Source organism: Periplaneta americana, chromosome 10 (assembly GCF_040183065.1).
Source record: "Periplaneta americana isolate PAMFEO1 chromosome 10, P.americana_PAMFEO1_priV1, whole genome shotgun sequence".
Taxonomy (NCBI): Eukaryota; Metazoa; Arthropoda; class Insecta; order Blattodea; family Blattidae; genus Periplaneta; species Periplaneta americana.
This window is the reverse complement of record NC_091126.1, coordinates 29746676-29765910: the sequence shown is the minus strand read 5'-3', so window position 1 is coordinate 29765910 and position 19235 is coordinate 29746676. Positions and strand designations below refer to the sequence as shown.

The window sequence follows — 19235 nt, the reverse complement described above, 5'->3', positions numbered from 1 at the left end:
TGGCGAGCCATCCAAAACAAGAGGTGAGGAATGTTTCGAGAGGAGTTGTGCTTCTTCACGACAACGCCCGCCCGCACACTGCTGCTTCAACTCGAGAATTGCTGGATCAATTCGGTTGGGAAATCTTTGATCATCCGCCCTATAGTCCAGACCTTGCTCCTAGCGATTTTCGCCTTTTCACTAAGCTGAATGACTTTCTGGGTGGTACGCGTTTTGGAAGTGATGAAGAGTTGAAGAAGACAGTGAACACCTGGTTTAATGAACTGGCGGCAGAGGAGTATAACACAGGAATTCTAAAGCTAGTGAACAGATACGACAAATGTTTAAATGTAGGTGGTGATTATGTAGAGAAGTAAAGGAAGCTTCAGTTATGTAAGAGACTTTGTTTTTTCAAATAAATATATATTTTTTTAATTATTACAACAAAACGGTCGTTATTTCCTGGATCCCCCTCGTATTTCAAGCTTTATAAGTGCATATAAATCCAGTCTCCGTTTATTAGTTGTAAAATGGTAATAGTTCGTACTAAATTGTGATTTAAAAATTCATGTATACGATTAATTAATAAATCAAACCAAATGGTTTATTCTCAGTACATGAAGCAACAATTTTACCGTTCAATTTTCATCAATACAATGCATTAATAAACAAATCAAATTCCATATTCTCAGTACAGTTACAAATCAATTGTGGAATTCCTCAAATCCGGCAACCAAATAACCAGCAATCCCGAAACAAGAGCACTTTTGAATAAGAAAAATAAACATGGACATATGAGTAAGAATAAGTTGCAAATTGAAGTACTGACTTACATTTTTAAATAAAATGCTTGAAGCTATGACCATTAGTTGGCAGTATTATCATTGTGTGCCAACAAGCTACAGCTTCATAGAGTGGCTATGAGGTCAGATACAGTGCGCTTCATGGCAACAAAAAGTAAATGCAGTCCCCATTTTTATTATAATAAAAACATTAGCTAGTTATGGATGGAACAAGTCATGCTTAAGTAATTCCCACAGGTTTCTATTCACACCGAATAATAATTCCTTTAGAACAGGAATTAAACATGCCTGCTATGTGTTCAGCAGTATTCTGCACGAACAGAAGTGATAAAACAACAAATATTTCATATTACAATAAGTATACACGTTAAGAAGGATGACGTTACAGGAGAATGAAGAAAGTTACACAACACAGAACTGAACGCATTGTATTGTTCACCTGACATAATTAGGAACATTAAATCCAGAGTTTGAGATGGACAGGGCATGTAGCACGTATGGGCGAATCCAGAAATGCATACAGAATGTCAGTTGAGAGGCCGGAGGGAAAAAGACCTTTGGGGAAGCCGAGACGTAGATGGATTTGAGGGAGGTGGGATATGATGGTAGGGACTGGATTAATCATGCTCAGGATAAGAACTGATGGCAAGCTTATGTGAGGGCAGCAGGTTCCTTGAAATCCGTAAGTAATACTCCTTAAAATCCACGTCTCTTCACTTTGTATTAAATAATCTGGTGTCTTGAAAATTAAATTGGACTTAAAAAACTACATGGAAGTAATTTGGTTACTTTCAACGATTAACAGGTTTCCTTTATAAGACAAGGAGTTGAAAGGTGGGAACATGAAAAATGGGTTCCAACTGCTGTAAGTTACCTCTGCTCAACCCATTTTGAGGAGAAATATATGTAACCTCATGCTCAGAAATGGCCGGAAAATGTGAACAGATCACTTGTGCTCCATCTCCTTAGAGACAGTCCAATCTTTGACCTTTCTTGGCTTTGCCTTAGACCATAATCATACCTGCGATTAAACTTAGTGCCAAATTACATAGCACCACGCATTTATTTCTATACGTTTGCAGGAAGAGATGGGGAATGCACCCAAAACATCTACACACATTACATTCGGCCCTCATTCAATCTAAATTTAAATATGGATATATTTATATCACTGACTTGCCTAAAATCTGGCAAATACATTCCATTGCTTAACAAAGTAAAAAATCGGTACTAGGGGTATAGGAAAACCAGCCACAAATGCAATAATTCAGCTGATGAACCTCCAACCTTTAATGACATATCAACAAGTAATCATTACCAAATATTACCGTATGGGATATTTCCGACATGACAGAGATGCTAATCTTTGACCTTTCTTGGTTTGGCCACAAACCATAATCATATCTGCGATTAAACTTAGTGCCAAATTACATAGCACCGCGCATTTATTTCTATATGTTTGCAGGAAGAGATGGGGAAGGCACCCAACACATCTACACACATTCGGACCTCATTCAATCTAAATTGGAATATGGATATATTTATATCACTGAATTGCCTAAAATCTGGCAAAAGAAAGTACAGTCCGTTGTTCACCAAATTAGTATATTGGTATTAGGGGCCAATGCAATAATTCAGCTGATGAACCTCCAAACTTTAACGACATGTCAACAAGTAGCCATTACCAAATATACCGTATAGGTAGGCTATGGGACATTTAAATGACAGAGATGCTAAATTAACAATTGAAACTGAAGTGAGAGCTATGCTTGGAATTCTGTATCTAATTTGCGTTACAAAATCTAGCCCACTCTTTACTTATGACATATGGGATACAAATGAAATAGGAATAGAGGCTGTTCATGTAACAATGTCTTACAACAGATTTTAATTCTTGTTATGTTGTTTGAGATTTCACAATATCAGTGACCGTGATCAGCAGAAGGAAATTGATAAACTTGCTGCCATTAGGGAAGTGTGGGAATTTTTGTGGAAAACTTTCAAAAGCATTTTGTTCCAAGTGAATATCTGACGTTAGATGAACAACTTGTGGCCTTCAGAGGACGATGTGGTTTCAAAATGTTCAAGCCTAACAAACCTGCTAAGTATAGATTGAAGGTATTTGCCCTTGTGGACTTGAAAAACATGTACGCATACAATCTTGAAATATATGTAGGCAAATAGCCAGATGGACCTTATAAGTTGTCCAACACCCCCCCGATGGCATTACCAAGAGAATAGTCAAGTTCATAGAAGGAACTAATCGCAATCTCACAATTGATAATTGGTTCTGTAGTGTTCCGCTGGCCCATGACTTACTGATGACAAAGAAGATTACAACTGTGGGAACATTTCGAAAAAATAAGCGGCAAATTCCGACTGAATTTTTGGATCCAAAATAAAGATGAAATGAGCAGCATGTTTGCGTTCGCCAATGAATGTACATTAGTCTCATATCTGCCGAAGAAGAATAAAATAGTTTTGGCAATATCAGCTCTTTAGACCCAGAAATAGGAAAAAATAAACCTGAAATTATAACAACTAATATGGGGTTAATGTTCTGTGTTCATATTACGTTTCCAGTAATTCGCAGTATTGGACAATTGCAATTTTCTTTGATCTGATGAATATTAGTACTATAAACGCACTCAATGTATATGCTGCTAACAATCTAGAATCAAATATTCCAAGACGTAAATTTTTGCAGGGTTTGGCAATGGAACTTATGAGGCCTGCAATTTAGAAAGAATGAGTTCTAAATGTTAATTGCCAGTTCCTCCTACATAAATTGCACATAAATAATAACAATGTCCAACTACAGTAATATGGTGTCCAGGCCATGCTCAAAAAATCTCACCCCCTGTTATCTACATGACAAATCATACGGTTTGAATACACTGGTTTTGTTCCATAGTTACCGATATGAGGAATTCTACTGTAAATTCAAATGCATATCCTCAGTATCATCAAGAATAAATTCTATTGTTCATGGTTTCACAAAAAAATATCAGCAAAAAAGCTGCTTATCCTCAGGAAGTGCAATAAATTCTGACAGGGAAATATGAAAATGATTCCAAATTTTTTTGGCAAAAGTTTTCAAATCAATAATCTTTGTCATTATGAGTCCTGGTTAGAAGAGGTTGCGGCATCTTTGGCAGCCTTCTTGGCTCTTATCATTTCTGCAAGCTCCTGGAAAAAAAAAAAAAGGACAATTAATGGAAAATTAGCATCCACAGGTCACAAAATATATCTTAAATACTGCACACTACATACCATTTTACTAATAAGCCACATCACATTTTGTGCTACTCACAGACCTGTTACTAAATCTACGTATTACTCTGTGAAAAGATTTATTAAATCTACATACTTAGACTTCAAGAAACAAAATTTGGTAACACAATCTCAACGGAAAAAATGGAACTCTCTGCATCGAAATCCACAGTTAATTCCCGATTTACCACGAAAATCGTCTGTAGCTGCATTTAGATTGGCAACAGGCCATGATTGTTAGGCCAAACACCTGCATAGAATTGGAATATATCAGTCCCCTAACTGCCCATTGTGCAACTCAAACCAAGAAAAGGATTCGGAACACCTCAAAATCTGTGCTTCAGTGGCTGGCCATGATAATATCTTTGAAAAATATTGGAGTGCAAGAGGTCAAATGACTTTATTGTCAAATGCCTGGCATTAGAAAACAACAACAACATTTTGTGCTATTCTACACATAGGAATGTGCGTGAAAAAGACATAAATTGAAAAAGGATTCAGAACTAGATCAATCCTTGAAGTTCATGAGAGAAAAAAGAATAACACAATGAGACTTTCTCGTTATGAAAATAAACTTTATCATACTCAAACCACAGTATCATGGAAATATGAATGCATGTAAGAGACAACAAACGGCAATTCAATTATTTGGAAGAGATTCCCTGAAAATTTGTCCATGTCACTTTCAAGAATTACTTGAAAATTATTTAACATAGTGTAACAATAACAATAATAATAATAATAATAATAATAATAATATTATTATTAAAAATAATACTGGTAATAAAAGTGGGATGTGTTGTAGTAAATACGGCCATTTGGCAGATTTCCCTCACAGTTGCTAACATTCTTCAGTCATTTTCATTCATTACACTCGCATTATATCTTATATAGCAGATATGCCATAAAAAATTGTGTTAGTGTGTATCCTCTATGTGCAGCAGAAGTGAAACTTCTTAAGTTGTAATGTGTAATCTTTTTAAATGTTCGTGCAAAGAAAAACGAGAAATTAGAGACAACTTTAACAATTTTAAACTCAATATTCTTCAGAATTTCTTCCCAAATTTCTCCTTCCTCTTGGTACATAGGCAAAAATTTGTCTAGGTCATCTATTGCGATCCATCCTTTCGACATGTTTCTTCCACTGAAGTCTATATTGTTGAACAACATCAACTGTAGCATCTATTTTCAGTTTTCATTATGTCTTCATTTTTACGGTGTTTGAGCAATGGGCATCCCACTATCTGCCTCAAGGGATAATTTTTCTTTCATAAAATGCACAGATAATTAAATATTTTATTCTCTGAACAAAAGGTATTTGGACAAATATACTCAAATAACTCCCGTAAAGAAAGCAGCTGCAATTTTATACAACTCCAAATTATTTGCCATGACAAACTCACATGAGTTGAGTCTGTTCACTAGTGTTGCACTTCTCATAGTCTGACCATCGGATCTGTGCCCCCGTAAGATATGCGAACTGAACCTTAATTCCTTTTCAGCCTCGGCAATTCATTTCTCTCCATGTATTCCTATTTCTCTCTTTTCTATCCCTCTCTCTTTCTCTCCCCCACTACTCGCAATTTTGAGCCTTCTTGCGGGACAGTTTATTTGCACTTGCAGTCCAGTGTTGTCAACTCAACATGAATACTGTAGCACAGGGTAGTGAAAGAAATATTATTAAGCAAGTAATAGCATTTTGTGTAAGTCAATCAGCATCATTAGATCTACTTAAATTAAATTATGAATAAGTAATAATTAACCTTACAGTATTAGAAGCAATATTCAAGAGACGACACTGACGGAAGTTTGGCAACATCCCTATTCGGCAAGGTTCGTGGCCTGCTGTTTGACGCAGTGGGAGAGAAACGGGTGGAATGGGGTGAGTAGAGGCGTTAACTTTTCCAAGAAAGACGACAGTGCTGAAGGGGCATAGATCCGATGGTCCGACAATACATGACGTCACAGGTCGAAAAATTGTTCAAACAATATATCTCTAAATTCAATTGTTACTGTGTTACTGCCTAATCGCATCTACATATGCTGAACATGGAGAAACATAACTTGGATACTGAAATTATCAAATCAGGTTACTGAGCAAAGACAAACACAATATGTTTGCTAATTTTCACAGGGAAGGCTATGCCCTAGAGCCACACCCTTCAATAACCGCCATTGCTGTGCTATCACAAAGCATCCAGGTGAGAATCACTTTTTTAAAGTGACAAATATTATTTTAAAAAATGTAATGTATAATTTTATTACGCTAGAAATTCACATACTTTAAATCTCATCATACAGTCCCTTTTGCTACGTGTTGGTACACACTCTGCAATTCTATCCCATCTTTCGGGAGTGGAGGCCGGGTATGTCTTCAACGCTTGCTCCAGTAACTGCTGCTCCGAAGCAGTCCAAGGGGTTTGATTTTCTCCTCGTCGCACCCCACAACCTGAAATTATTTTACAATATCATAAAGCCTATTCTATTTACAAACTTAACACTAGAAAAATGGACCAATTATTTTGACGGATACCCTTTGTTATAATCATAATTTTGCAAATGTTTCATTTAATCTACCGCCTCCATGTTCTATGACTTCTAATAAATAATATTAATATTGTACACAAGGGATGTACTGGGACATCATTTTGTTTTCACTAATATTTCTAATATTAACCAGGCTATACCTTTGGCTTATCCATTGAGAACCAGAAACACTGTTTGTTACCCCCTTCCACGACCAGTTTGATGATACTAGTATGGAAAAATATATAATAGGATGTGAAACTGCGGTCAGCACCATCTGGCAGTGGGGGGCTGAAATAAGATGATCAGTGCCCAACGTCGTAGGTGGTGAACATTAGAACTACGTGTTGGGTACATTACCCAGAGTTCTCTATTTATCCGTTCGAGATATTGCTCAAGGACTCGACGAGGAGGCAAGATGGCAGACAGAAACTTGCTAATAAGTGAACATAAAGGGATATTATGTGTGTGTATAAGCAGTGCATGTTAAACAGTGATGTTTATGGACGTTGTAAAAATAGTGTTGTTGAATGTATTGTAAAGTAATAGTAATATAATAAATTGAACTATCTAAGTAGTTCTTGCAGACGTTTCAATTGCGCTGTACAATAAATACCCAAAGAATACAATCCCAATTATCTAACCTTTTGCTTTATTTTTTTGTCTGTGTCTGGTTATATTTTAATTGGGTAATGTAAAATAGATTGTATCTTTTATCTTCCTGTTGGCTCCGGTAAGGATTTTCAGTAGAAGCTGCTGTGAGGAATAAAAATGTAAATGTTTTATTTTAAATTGGGTTAGTTTTGAATATCGATGAGGGTGGGAGGGAATACTTTCTGCACAGTTTAACATTTTCGTCACCAGGTGCGCTGCTAAATGCATGGAGTAATTACTCTTTTCGCTACTTGGTGCGCTGCTAGATGTAATAACGCCCCTCCCTCTAACAGGTGGCAGCAAGATCATTTTCTACAACAGTGCCTCTAGTATGTGTTACGGGAAACTCTGTAAGTTTCGCATCCTATTATATATTCATCCATGATACTAGCACAGTCTACTATATACAGTCACGAAGCTTGAGTTTTGAGGATGCTAGAAACAATAGACTGTGACGGTACTATTTTGCATTGCCTGTAATGAGGCGATATTAGCGATCCTAGTGGTGAGCAACTACCTAATGTTTGCATATTTACTACGTATTGAGCTTCGCGACTGTATATACTGGACTGTGATACTAGTGTAAAATACAAACAAATTACTTTACTAGGTATAGGAGGAAAGAAAAGTAGTGCATCCATTTACGTAAACAAGGAAATCTTATTATTTTGAGTTTAATAATTTTCATTAGGGTTTTAGAGGGTATGGATGATGATATGTGAATTGTTGTTGTTCAGTGAACTGTCTGAAGACAGGTCTGAACCTCACAAGTGATACCAACAAAGCATCACTTATGAGGCAACTAGACCACGAGATAATTGGGTAGGGTGGCCAGTTCCTTTCCCCCTCCATTGCATACATCATCGTATAGCTACATATTACACTAGTCAATGATTGCAAAATGAGTCCAAGGTCCAACACTGAAAGTTACCCAGCAATTCTACTTCAACTGATTGAGGGAAACCCCAAACAGGTAACTTGTCCAACCGGGATTTGAACCTGGGCCCACTCATTTCATGGTCAGATGTGCTAACCATTACTCCACAGTGGTGGATTTTGAAACATCCTTAAAATCAGATTACCAGTAGTGTATGTTTTCATGCTGGGTAGTAGCATCACAACAGCTCCTGCCTGTCCCCACACTAGCGGCTCTCATGCATTTCAGGGTTCTTGTCATACGCCATTCACTGTATCATTGATACTGTAATGTCATTTTTTTGCATGCTTTTTGGACGTTGACAATTTCTGGGTAATCTGTGTTATTTTAGAAACTTTTTACAAATGTTCTATACAGTTGTAACATTTACACCACAAATTGATGCACTTAATTTCTGGGCTTTGTTAAAATTAATCTTTATTATTTCTTCAGAACGTTCAGCAATACTTAAAAAAGGGCTGTAAATTTTTTGCAATGTTAATTTATTCTCACTTCTACTCCTCATTTCAGTTTGGTTGATAGGCTTTCCCCTCTACTCACACTCTTTACCATCCGTGAAGGGGAAGATGCTACTGTCTATCTTACTAACATTCGACTAATAGACTTTGAACATAGTGAAAATTCTTATTATTGAAAATGTTTACCGGTAATCTATATTTCGAAAATTTATAGTAAGCGTTTACATTTAATTTTATTGTTGTTTATATCAACTGGCACATTAAAAAGCTACTGACAGCAGAAGATAAATGTTTTCTTCACCGCTAGTTGCTACTCTACAGCATATACAACGGGACAATCTGCACTGTGTCACTCCCCCCTGACTTCATAATACAAACTAACATTCCTTAATTTAATTAATTATTAGTTGGAAATATTGTAAGAACGACACTAAAATATACTGAAACATGTAATTGTCAAACAGCTGTGTCACTGTATTTTATATCCGCTTTTATACTTTATTTAATATTTTATTTTCTTGTGTGTACAACTTGGGGGGTGCAGGTATAAGAGGTAACAGCTACCGTTCTGTTACTGATGGACTCAGGGCAAGTAGAAAGGGAAAGAAATGCCTTCGCATCCTCTCAACTTGTATGCAATGTCGTTTAACATCAAGTTTCCCTATTCTTCCCTCCTTAACTGGCATCAAAATTTCCAACAATGTTGGTGCATGTCCATCTCTATGAACAATAAACAGACCGTGTAAATATATAATTTATATAATTACAACCAGCTACAGCAGTGATAGAAATACAACACACGAATGCATTTGGAAGTACCCGATAAAAGTGAAAAATGATTTTGAGCAAATGTTTTTATGGCTCCCAATAAGGTCTAGATTACAGCACTGACAATGATGTGTGTGGGCGACACTTGTGATAATTTTTTCTCAGTAAAGCAACACTGGACTATAAATACGGACATAGAGAGTAAAGAAAGGGCTGCTATCTCAAAGATATCATTTTAGCATGGTTTGATATTGTGACAGCCCCGTCGAGACTCTATCACGCGTCCCACAGAGCTCAGGGCACGCGTGGAAGGATCGGGCGACGCGGCAAATGAAGTTGCGTACGCATCTACTTCCTAGGGCATCTGCTGTGCGAGGAAAAGGGGGAGCTGGAAGCCAGGCGAACTGATTGTTGTAACGAGAATGATCGCGAAATCGTAGTTTCTGGAAAGTATGGCTTAACTTATAAAAGCGAGCAGCCTTCGAAGAGAGTGAGTTGCAGTCATTGCTAGTTTTTGGTCAGCAAGCCAGCCAGTCTTGTGTAGCAGTGAAGCCAGCTTCGAGACCGGAGTTTGACTTGAGTGTGTGTCCGCAACTGTCCGAGGGTCCAGGCAGAAGCAACGCAGTTGGAAGACTTGAGTTCGAGTGCAGTGGACCGCAGTTGGGGGACCTGAGTTCGAAGTCCAGTGGACTGTCTCTGAAGGTCTTGGGTTCGAGATACTGTGAACTTGAGTGACTGAGCTAGAAGAACTAGCCAAGGCAAACGAACTGTGAACTGAGAACTGACAGTTTTGTGCTGTAAATAGTGCTTTGTGAACATTAGTTGAGATTAGCAGTACATTGTTGTTCGCAATAATCCAAGTGATTTGTCATTGTCGTCTGTGGAGTGCAATAACGAATACTGTGTTGTTGTGTGGAGTGGAAACCCCATTGGTGACGGGAGTGTTTAAATTAAATTGTAGAAAGTGATTATTGTTGTTTTGAATAAAAGTTACATTCTTGTTTGAAATAAAAGTTACAATATGAATCCTAGTAGGTTGTTTCAGTACAATGAAGAAGCAAAACCTCACTCCATCAGAGAAGGAAACATATTTCAGTTGGAACTGCAGTTATGACATACAAAACAGTGTAAGTCCGATGTGAATATCATTATCACTGAAACATGATTTCAAATGCTGATTTTTGTATCGTGAAGTGCTGTAGGTTGGGCTCCGGTGAGACACGAATCTGAAGATGCCAATAACTTGTAAAGTATCAAAAACTGAACTGTGCTGCTTGCATATCAACAGTTCAATTATAAAAAAAAAAAAAACAATGAGAGCACAGATGGTCAAAGTCCAGCAACCGTGGGTGATATTGAGAGGGAACTAAAAAAGATGTGCGAAAAACTAGATGAAACTTGTTTAAAAATTCAGCGAGTTATGTGATAGTTAAAGAAACAAGGAAGTGCAGACTAAGATGTGTGAAGTGTAACAAGTGAACTAGATGAGAGATCTGACTTAGTCTGAGGCATTAGATCCGGTCAAAAATGTGAGTATTAGATCAATTAGTGTAACTGAAGTGGAACTGTGAATAATATAGAGGAACAAGAAATGAAGTGTTAATAGAAGATGAATAGAGTAAATTAGAGAGTATGTGCAAGTAGTGAGAGTGTACCGTAAAAGTTATCCAATAAAGTGAAAAAGTGGTAAGTGAATCGAACAAGAAATAGCAAGGAGGTATCACAAACATTAGAACATTGCAATAATAATTGATACAAATAATATAATAAGATAAAGTAGATGAGATAGTAGAAATATTTGTGAATACTAGTCAGAGATAAAAAGGTTTTAACAAAAAACATAAAAGTAGGGATAACAGTAATGAAAGTTGACAATGATAGTACTAGAGATGGAGGAGTAGATGTAGACGAGAATGTTTCTATATAAGAGTAAGGTGGACAGTATTGCATAGCATTCGTGGATTATATTGAGGGAAGATAAAGAAGGTTAAGAGTTGTAAATACTGTACATCAGAAAGGATGGAGGAAGAAATAGACAGAAGCAGGGTTAAACTTTAGATAATTCGAAGATTTGGGGAGACATAGATGATAAGAGAAATATAAAGGATATATGATGGAATGTAAGCAAGGTAGTGGTGGACCGTATGCAGAAATGTGAGGGAAACCACTACCTGAAAGCCGTATGATGACAATAAATATGAATATGAATTATAAAAAAAAGCATAAAATAAATTATGGCAAAAACATGTTATCAATGAAGTTTCCCAACAAAAATATTTTCGTTTAATTTTGTGACAAAGATTTATGAAAACATAAGAACAGGCCATTTTCCACAACATTCTGATGTATATAGAAGAAAAGAAATGTAACTGATAGTTCACAAAATTTATTTCTTCACCAGTACTGTCATATATATCTGGAATTAGGTTTTGAATACTTGTCAGGATAGTTCTGGTGTATTTGACAAGTTACAACAATTAGTATAAAAAAAATACTTACTCTCACATGACTGAGAACTTGATGGAGCAGAAGGCACTTGCACATTAGCTTTTTGGTCCTTTTCAAAAGCGTCATATGCTTTTTGATTTGCAGCTACTTTAAGCTGAAAATAGTCGCTAGTATGGAGGTCTTTTGCCTTAGCAAGTACCTCCTTAGAAGTTCTCTGAGTTGATTGACCTTGAATATGGTGGTTAATGAAGTTGGCAACCACTTCCCACCTGCAACATTACAATGACGATTAATTCCAACATTCTGCAAACTGTAAAATATAATTTTTGTGCATTTTAATGCTACTTAAGAAAACAAAGTACAGTTACTTGATTTTAAAATCAGGCTTATTAATTATTTTTCTGCTGTGACCTCTACTAGTTAAAAAATGTAAAACATTCCATTTATGTAATGAGTTCATTAATAACACAGAATTACGTATTCATCATACTCTGGACTTCATGGAAAAACTCGTTAATGAAAAAAGTTGAAATATTGGAAAAGAAAGTTTTAGTTTTGGAAATCCAAAGTTCACTTCTTCGCTCTTCAGTGAAAAATAGGTTTTGCTTATCACCCATTCTTTATTCTACAGTGAAGACCAATTAACGATTTTCAATATCATTTTCCTCATTAATTACTGGCATATTACTCAGGGACTTTATAATTTTGTCCATTACTAAAGAAGAGCCTGCAAGGTTTTGCTGCAAATTGTCATTAATTTTCCTCAAATTTACATACAATATTTGTTAGTATATTGTGATCATTTCTAACACAATTTTTAATATTTACGAAAATTGATATTTATAAATTACATGAATGTCAAAATATCTTAATGGATTACAATGGGATTCTAAGCATGTCACTCAGAGACACATTTGTAACTCTAATTGTTTGGGTGTCAATTCACCAATGCACAACAAGGGAGTTTTAAACCAGTTACAGTTATTCCTTTCAGAAAGCAATTCTTTCCTTCTGTGAAGTCATCTTGCTGGTCAGGGTAAAGGTAAACGTTCACTACATCATATCGCACGCATCGGACGAATCGCACGGATCGGAAAAAGACTATCTTTGCTGTAATTCTTATGTAACCGCGTTCACTACATTGTATCGGATGCATCGCCTCACAGCAAATCCGTCCACATTTTTCGGATGGGCAACTTTTCCAATGCGTGCGATCATGGCCTTCTTTAATAAATCAATTTTAATTGGTCAACTGTTACTATTATGTTGTGCCATGTTCAGTGTCGCGCCAAATTGGCAGACGGAAAACTTATTTCGCGTGTAGAAAATTGCGAAGAATTATATAATTTGAGGCGTTTCCATTACAGTAATCAAGTCATTTCTTGCAAATATATTATGTAACCAATATTTCTTTCGTTTCTTCCTCTTCAATTAAGACACATGAAGCAATTACAAATTCTTATTCACTAACAGACGTAATTAATAGACCTAATCTTAACTCCTTTGCTTTCAGTAATGTCAATATTGTACGTTGCCATGTTTTAAACAGCTGATAGGGGAATGCGATGAGGTGTAGCCATTACAGTGAACGCACTGCACTTAAAATATCCATTGCGTGCGATTCGTACAGGCAGTGCGATGCGATGTAGTGAACGCTTACCTTAACATTACACTAAAATTGCACAAAATGTAAAAAATAATTCTCTATATAGTAATAAATTTCTCTCGAGAAATCATTTTCTCTTCAACACAAACTACACCATTTAATTTGTTAATATCTTGTATGTAATCCAAAATATAAAGTCCACCACTGTGGAGTAACGGTTAGCATGCCTGACCGTGAAACGAGTGGGTCTGGGTTCAAATCTTGGTTGGGACAAGTTACCTGGTTGAGGTTTTTTCTGGGGTTTTCCCTCAACCCATTAAGAGCAAATGCTGGGTAACTTTCGGAGTTGGACCCTGGACTCATTTCACTGGCATTATCACCTTCATCCACGTTAGATAACCATAGCAGTTGATAAAGCGTCGTCAAATAACCAATTAAAAAAACATATATATCAAGAACAAAATTATTAGTTTTGATTGGACTGAATTGGCATTGTGTATTTTTGGCTTCAAATAGAAGCTCACCAATATTTTGGTAAAAAGTATTACTATTATTTCATTTGCACCATTCCCAGATGAACTGACAAACAGATGGTAGTAACTATTTTTGTGTGTAGGCTCTGGTAAGTTCTTTCTTATGAACGAAATTCAACATACGACATTTAAAAATCTATTTTTTTCTGAATTGTGAACCCTGGAAACGTGTATTTACGAGAAAATATCGAAAATGACTTTTTCCAGTATCACAATAAATCTTTTATTCTTGACACTATAAAAAATGACTAAACGAGTTTTTCCAACAAGTTCATGATGCTATCTTTTTGTTTTAAGTCTCCAATATACCACAAAGTTTATTGAAATAGATACTCTGAGATGAAATTTGTTTAGATAAAGTCACTAAAATATCAGAGTGCTTAATTATCACTTCATTTTAACAATTAATAATTCAAGAACATGCATCCGCATCATCTTCTATGACCTTCCTTTATCGACTAGTCTTCTTTGGCCACCAACGGTGCCTATCATTCCATGTGGCAACTATTATGATATCATAAATAATTTATTGTCTTTAAGCAAAACATTCACAAAGTATATGATTATGTCTCGTGACGAGAATATTGTACGAAATGGAAATATAAAAATTGGAAATTTATCTCTTGAAGAGGTGGAAAAATTCAAATACCTAGGAGCAACAGTAACAAATATAAATGATACTCGGGAGGAAATTAAACATAGAATAAATATGGGAAATGTCTATTATTATTATTATTATTATTATTTGGTTAAGAAGCTTTTATCATCCAGTCTGCTGTCAAAAAATCTGAAAGTTAGAATTTATAAAACAGTTATATTACCGGTTGTTCTTTATGGTTGTGAAACTTGGACTCTCACTTTGAGAGAGGAACATAGGTTAAGGGTGTTTGAGAATAAGGTGCTTAGGAAAATATTTGGGGCTAAGAGGGATGAAGTTACAGGAAAATGGAGAAAGTTACACAACACAGAACTGCACGCATTGTATTCTTCATCTGACATAATTAGGAACATTAAATCCAGACGTTTGAGATGGGCAGGGCACGTAGCACATACAGGCGAATCCAGAAATGCATATAGAGTGTTAGTTGGGAGGCCGGAGGAAAAAAGACCTTTAGGGAGGCCGAGACATAGATGGGAAAATAATATTAAATTGGATTTGAGGGAGGTGGGATATGATGATAGAGAATGGATTAATCTTGCTCAGGATAGGGACCAATGGCAGGCTTATGTGAGGGCGGCAATGAACCTCCAGGTTCCTTATAAGCCAGTAAGTAAGGTGATGGCCTTTCACCAATTATGGCAAGGATGCAAGCTATTTCTCAATTCACGACACACAATCAATAGAAAAGTTGAAACTGTTTCAAAACTTAAAAACCAAATCCATACAGTGAGTTAGATTCATAAGCACCTTTGATTTGTACCAGCAGGAAATATTTTGACAGCCTTAATCAGTAGTTGGAGCTCTTCATTTGTCCATGGAGCTGAGCAGCCTTTGCTTCTTCCGGAAGGTCCTGCAACAGCTCTGGAGGTCGACGATTCTAAAAGCTGTTTCCGCTCACGCTCTATATGATCCTCTGCATCTTGAACAGCTCTTAAGAAGGCTGTGCGACCCTCCTCTTTCAATCCTGTAGCTAAATTCTCTAATCTAAGCACATAAATAATATACAGGTTAAAACACATGTATGCTGAAGAGGGATGTCTCTAATAAATATAATTTACACTATATGTAAAGTTAACATCACATAAAGCAAGCATCACATCAATACCAAATTTGATGCAATGTACATTGTACATATTACAACGTTACATATCCAAGTGCAGTTCAGAATTATTTAAGGAGTTCAACTTAATTTTGAGACGAGAGAAACAATTTTCATTCTTAAAATTCTCCCAAGGGAGCACTTTCATGGCACCACAAATTATCTTTTGTAATTAAGTCATGAAGTGATGTTTCAATTAAGGGTGAGTACTGAAAAATTTGTGAGTGGATGAATTTAAATACCTGGGATCAACAGTTACTCATTCTAATGATATTTCATATGAAATAAAGCAGAGGTTAATGGCTGCCAATAGAGCTTACTTCGCCTTAAGAAAATTACTTTGTTCAAGAATTTTATCTCGTACCACAAAGATAACTATCTATAAAACACTTATAAGACCCGTACTAGCATATGCTGCTGAGACGTGGTCCCTAACAAAAAAGGACGCTGGAAATTTGGATGCCTTTGAGAGGAAGATACTCCGCAAAATAATTGGCCCAGTATTCGAGAGAGGAAGATGGAGGAGGCGATATAATAATGAGTTCTATTCCATCTATAAAGATCCGCCTATTAGAAGAATGGTAAAAGCAGCAAGATTAAGGTGGGCTGGGCATGTGGCACGGATGAATGACGTAGAAATTCCTAAAAGGATATTAAATGGAAATCCTGGGGCCCAAAGAAGCCGTGGACGACCAAGAATAATATGGCTGGATGGAGTTGAGGAAGACATATGTAAGATGGGATATAGGAATTGGAAAGCAATTTCGCAGGATCGAGACAACTGGCGGAAAATCGTGGAAGAGGCCAAGGTTCACGATGAGCTGTAGCGCCAAGAAAGAAGAAGAAGACTGAAAAATTTGTGCCATTTTCTGTTAATAATAATTACCCTTAGCAGTATAACAGTTCAACAAAATCTGAAATTAGTACACAATTGCAGAAACAGAGTGTAATGAGAACATTAGATTTCAAGGTTACAGAGTTATCCATTCCTGAGAAAATAAATACTCAATAATTTCACCAATTTTCCAGTACTGAAATCTGTATGTCCCCCCCCACCTTTAAGTGTTACAATGGGTAGTAAGAATAAAGCTTAAGTACTTTCTCAAGGTTTATACTTTTGAGTATGAGCACTCCCTGTGATTACATACTCGTAACCACTAGAACATACTCATATTCATAAAAATAAAGACATTCTACCTAACGCGAATATATACTCATCTCTACAGCCTTCTTGATTGTTTAAAAGTTAGTATGTACTCGTGTTACCTATCCTCTCTGACCACATTGCACCGTGATGCTCAGTTTTTTTTTATAGACTTTCACATGCTATCCGCATGTTATAGTGGTTTGTGTTTTGGTTTTTATAAATAAATAAATAAATAAATAAATAAATAAGTAAATAAATAAATAAACAAACAAATAAGTAACTAAATAAACAAATTAATTAATTAAATAATTAATTAAATTAAATTAACAAATAAATAAGTAAATAAATAAATGAATAAATAAATAAACATGAAAGAGAGAAAGAATAAGATAAGTGACGTTAATAAACAGGAAACAAGAAAATAGTACTGGGAAATCATTATAACGGGATGTTGGAAAGAGATTACAATCCATTTCTAGAATTCCAGTTATACTAATTCTATTTTTTATTATAGAGAGTTACAAGTAATTGTATTTTGCAATTCAAATTTTACAAAATAAACTGTAATTGTTAATTATATTTAACAATACAATCTAATCTTATAATTTGATAGCCATTAATATTTTTATAGGTTATGTTTTTTTATGAATAACAAATACGTGTTTAACCTTTTTCACATTCACTTTTGTGAAGCATTAAAGGCTTCTGAAGTTCACGTCTTTTTCTATATTTTTCTGTGAGGTACTACATCGTTCATAAATTCTGCCATTTTTTTTTTTATTTAACTTTAAACTGAACACAAATGAACATATATTCAGAATTGAGCCTACTACAAACCATACTCAGAATAACATGAGAACGAACTTATAAATATGAGAATATACTAGCATACTTATCAAGCATGAGTATATATTCTGTACAAGATGGACAACTTGAGTATATTCTACTATGCTTCCATGTTATGAGTATGTAATCAAAAATGAGTAGGTACTCAAATGTTTTTATTCTTACTAACAAGAGTATACACTAAAAAAAAGTCCAGTATATACTATACACTCATGTTTATTTTTACCACGGAATAGCTGAACTGCAAAATTATTATTAAGGTTATCAGTGGAATGGATGGTTGATGTTGCTGGCTCAATTGTAGACGCACTAATTCGTAAGTCTACCTCAACACTGAGTTTACTTCTGTTTTGTTCTTCAAACAAACCAAGAGCAGAAAATGTACTCCCACAAATAAACTGGTACAAATAGCATTACGTAGTGTAGGTCTATTATAATTCGGGAAACATCGAGATGCATGGAATGAAGATTGCAATAGGGACGTGTAGAAGACACGATTGAATCAAAAGATAATTCTAATAATTCTAACAGTCCATCTTCAAAAAAAGAAAACAGGCAAACTATTATTTTTCACCAAGAAGGGATTTTCCATACAATTGTTCTATTTCATTGCAGAAAGGATAATGTTCCCTTAATTTTAATATCAATGCATTTAATAATAGCAGAGAAATAATCAAACTTACTCTTCTAAACGTAGGCACTCAAATATCTTCTCCAGACTAGCCATGTGGTCTACCATTTCAGATGAATCAGTAGAATAAAATTCATTCTCTCTGGCTAATCTCCGGATTTCTGACCTCTTATTTTTCAGTGCACGTTTCTGTGCTTCTCGTTCAGCTTTCATAGCCTCTTGCTCGGCTTTCAGTTTAGCCTCGGCTTCTTCTTTCTTCTTTCTCTCTTCTTCTACAAGAGCTTGCTGTTTCTAGAGAAAGAACTAAAAATTAATTCTATGGAAGGGACTCTAACAAAGATTATAATAGTAATATTTACAGCACACAAATGTACTTCATAACAGTACCAATTACAGTGGCAACATTAATCATAAAAGTAACAGTTGCAGTGACAGTGGTAATTATAACAGTAAGAGTTAGAGAGATAAAAATAATGATCACATCTCTGGCAACATCAGTGACAATTCTGTAACTAGACATCGGATTTATATGCAAATGCAGGTTTTGTTTGTAGAGGTGGTAGATTTTAGCAATCTAAAATTTAAAATTTTGCACTTTAAAAATTGAATCTAGAATTTTATGCTAAAACTTAGCATTGTGTAACACTTTGAGGTAGAACACGTTTTTTTAAGGAAAGTTTGATGTAAGAAATTCAGTGTCATCAATGTGTTAATTTCCTAGATTTTCCAGTTAATATTCTTGAAAATAATAAATAAATAAAGAAACTTACTTACTTACTGGCTTTTAAGGAACCCGGAGGTTCATTGCCGCCCTCACATAAGCCCGCCATTGGTCCCTATCCTGAGCAAGATTAATCCATTCTCTA

At 35.6% G+C, this 19235-nt stretch overlaps 1 protein-coding gene across 1 annotated transcript in view; it reads right to left on the bottom strand.

Annotated features, from left to right (window-relative positions):
- Nucleotides 1-561: 561 nt before the first annotated feature.
- Nucleotides 562-19235, bottom strand: part of LOC138707530 (dnaJ homolog subfamily C member 2) — a 39471-nt gene continuing 20797 nt past the window's right edge. The window contains exons 7-11 of the mRNA XM_069837064.1: nucleotides 18422-18660; nucleotides 15394-15630; nucleotides 11898-12115; nucleotides 6338-6504; nucleotides 562-3971 (exon numbers count right to left, since the gene is read on the bottom strand). Coding sequence (XP_069693165.1) covers nucleotides 3900-3971; nucleotides 6338-6504; nucleotides 11898-12115; nucleotides 15394-15630; nucleotides 18422-18660 — 933 coding nt within the window. The 3' untranslated portion in view covers nucleotides 562-3899. The remainder of the gene's footprint in view (nucleotides 3972-6337; nucleotides 6505-11897; nucleotides 12116-15393; nucleotides 15631-18421; nucleotides 18661-19235) is intronic.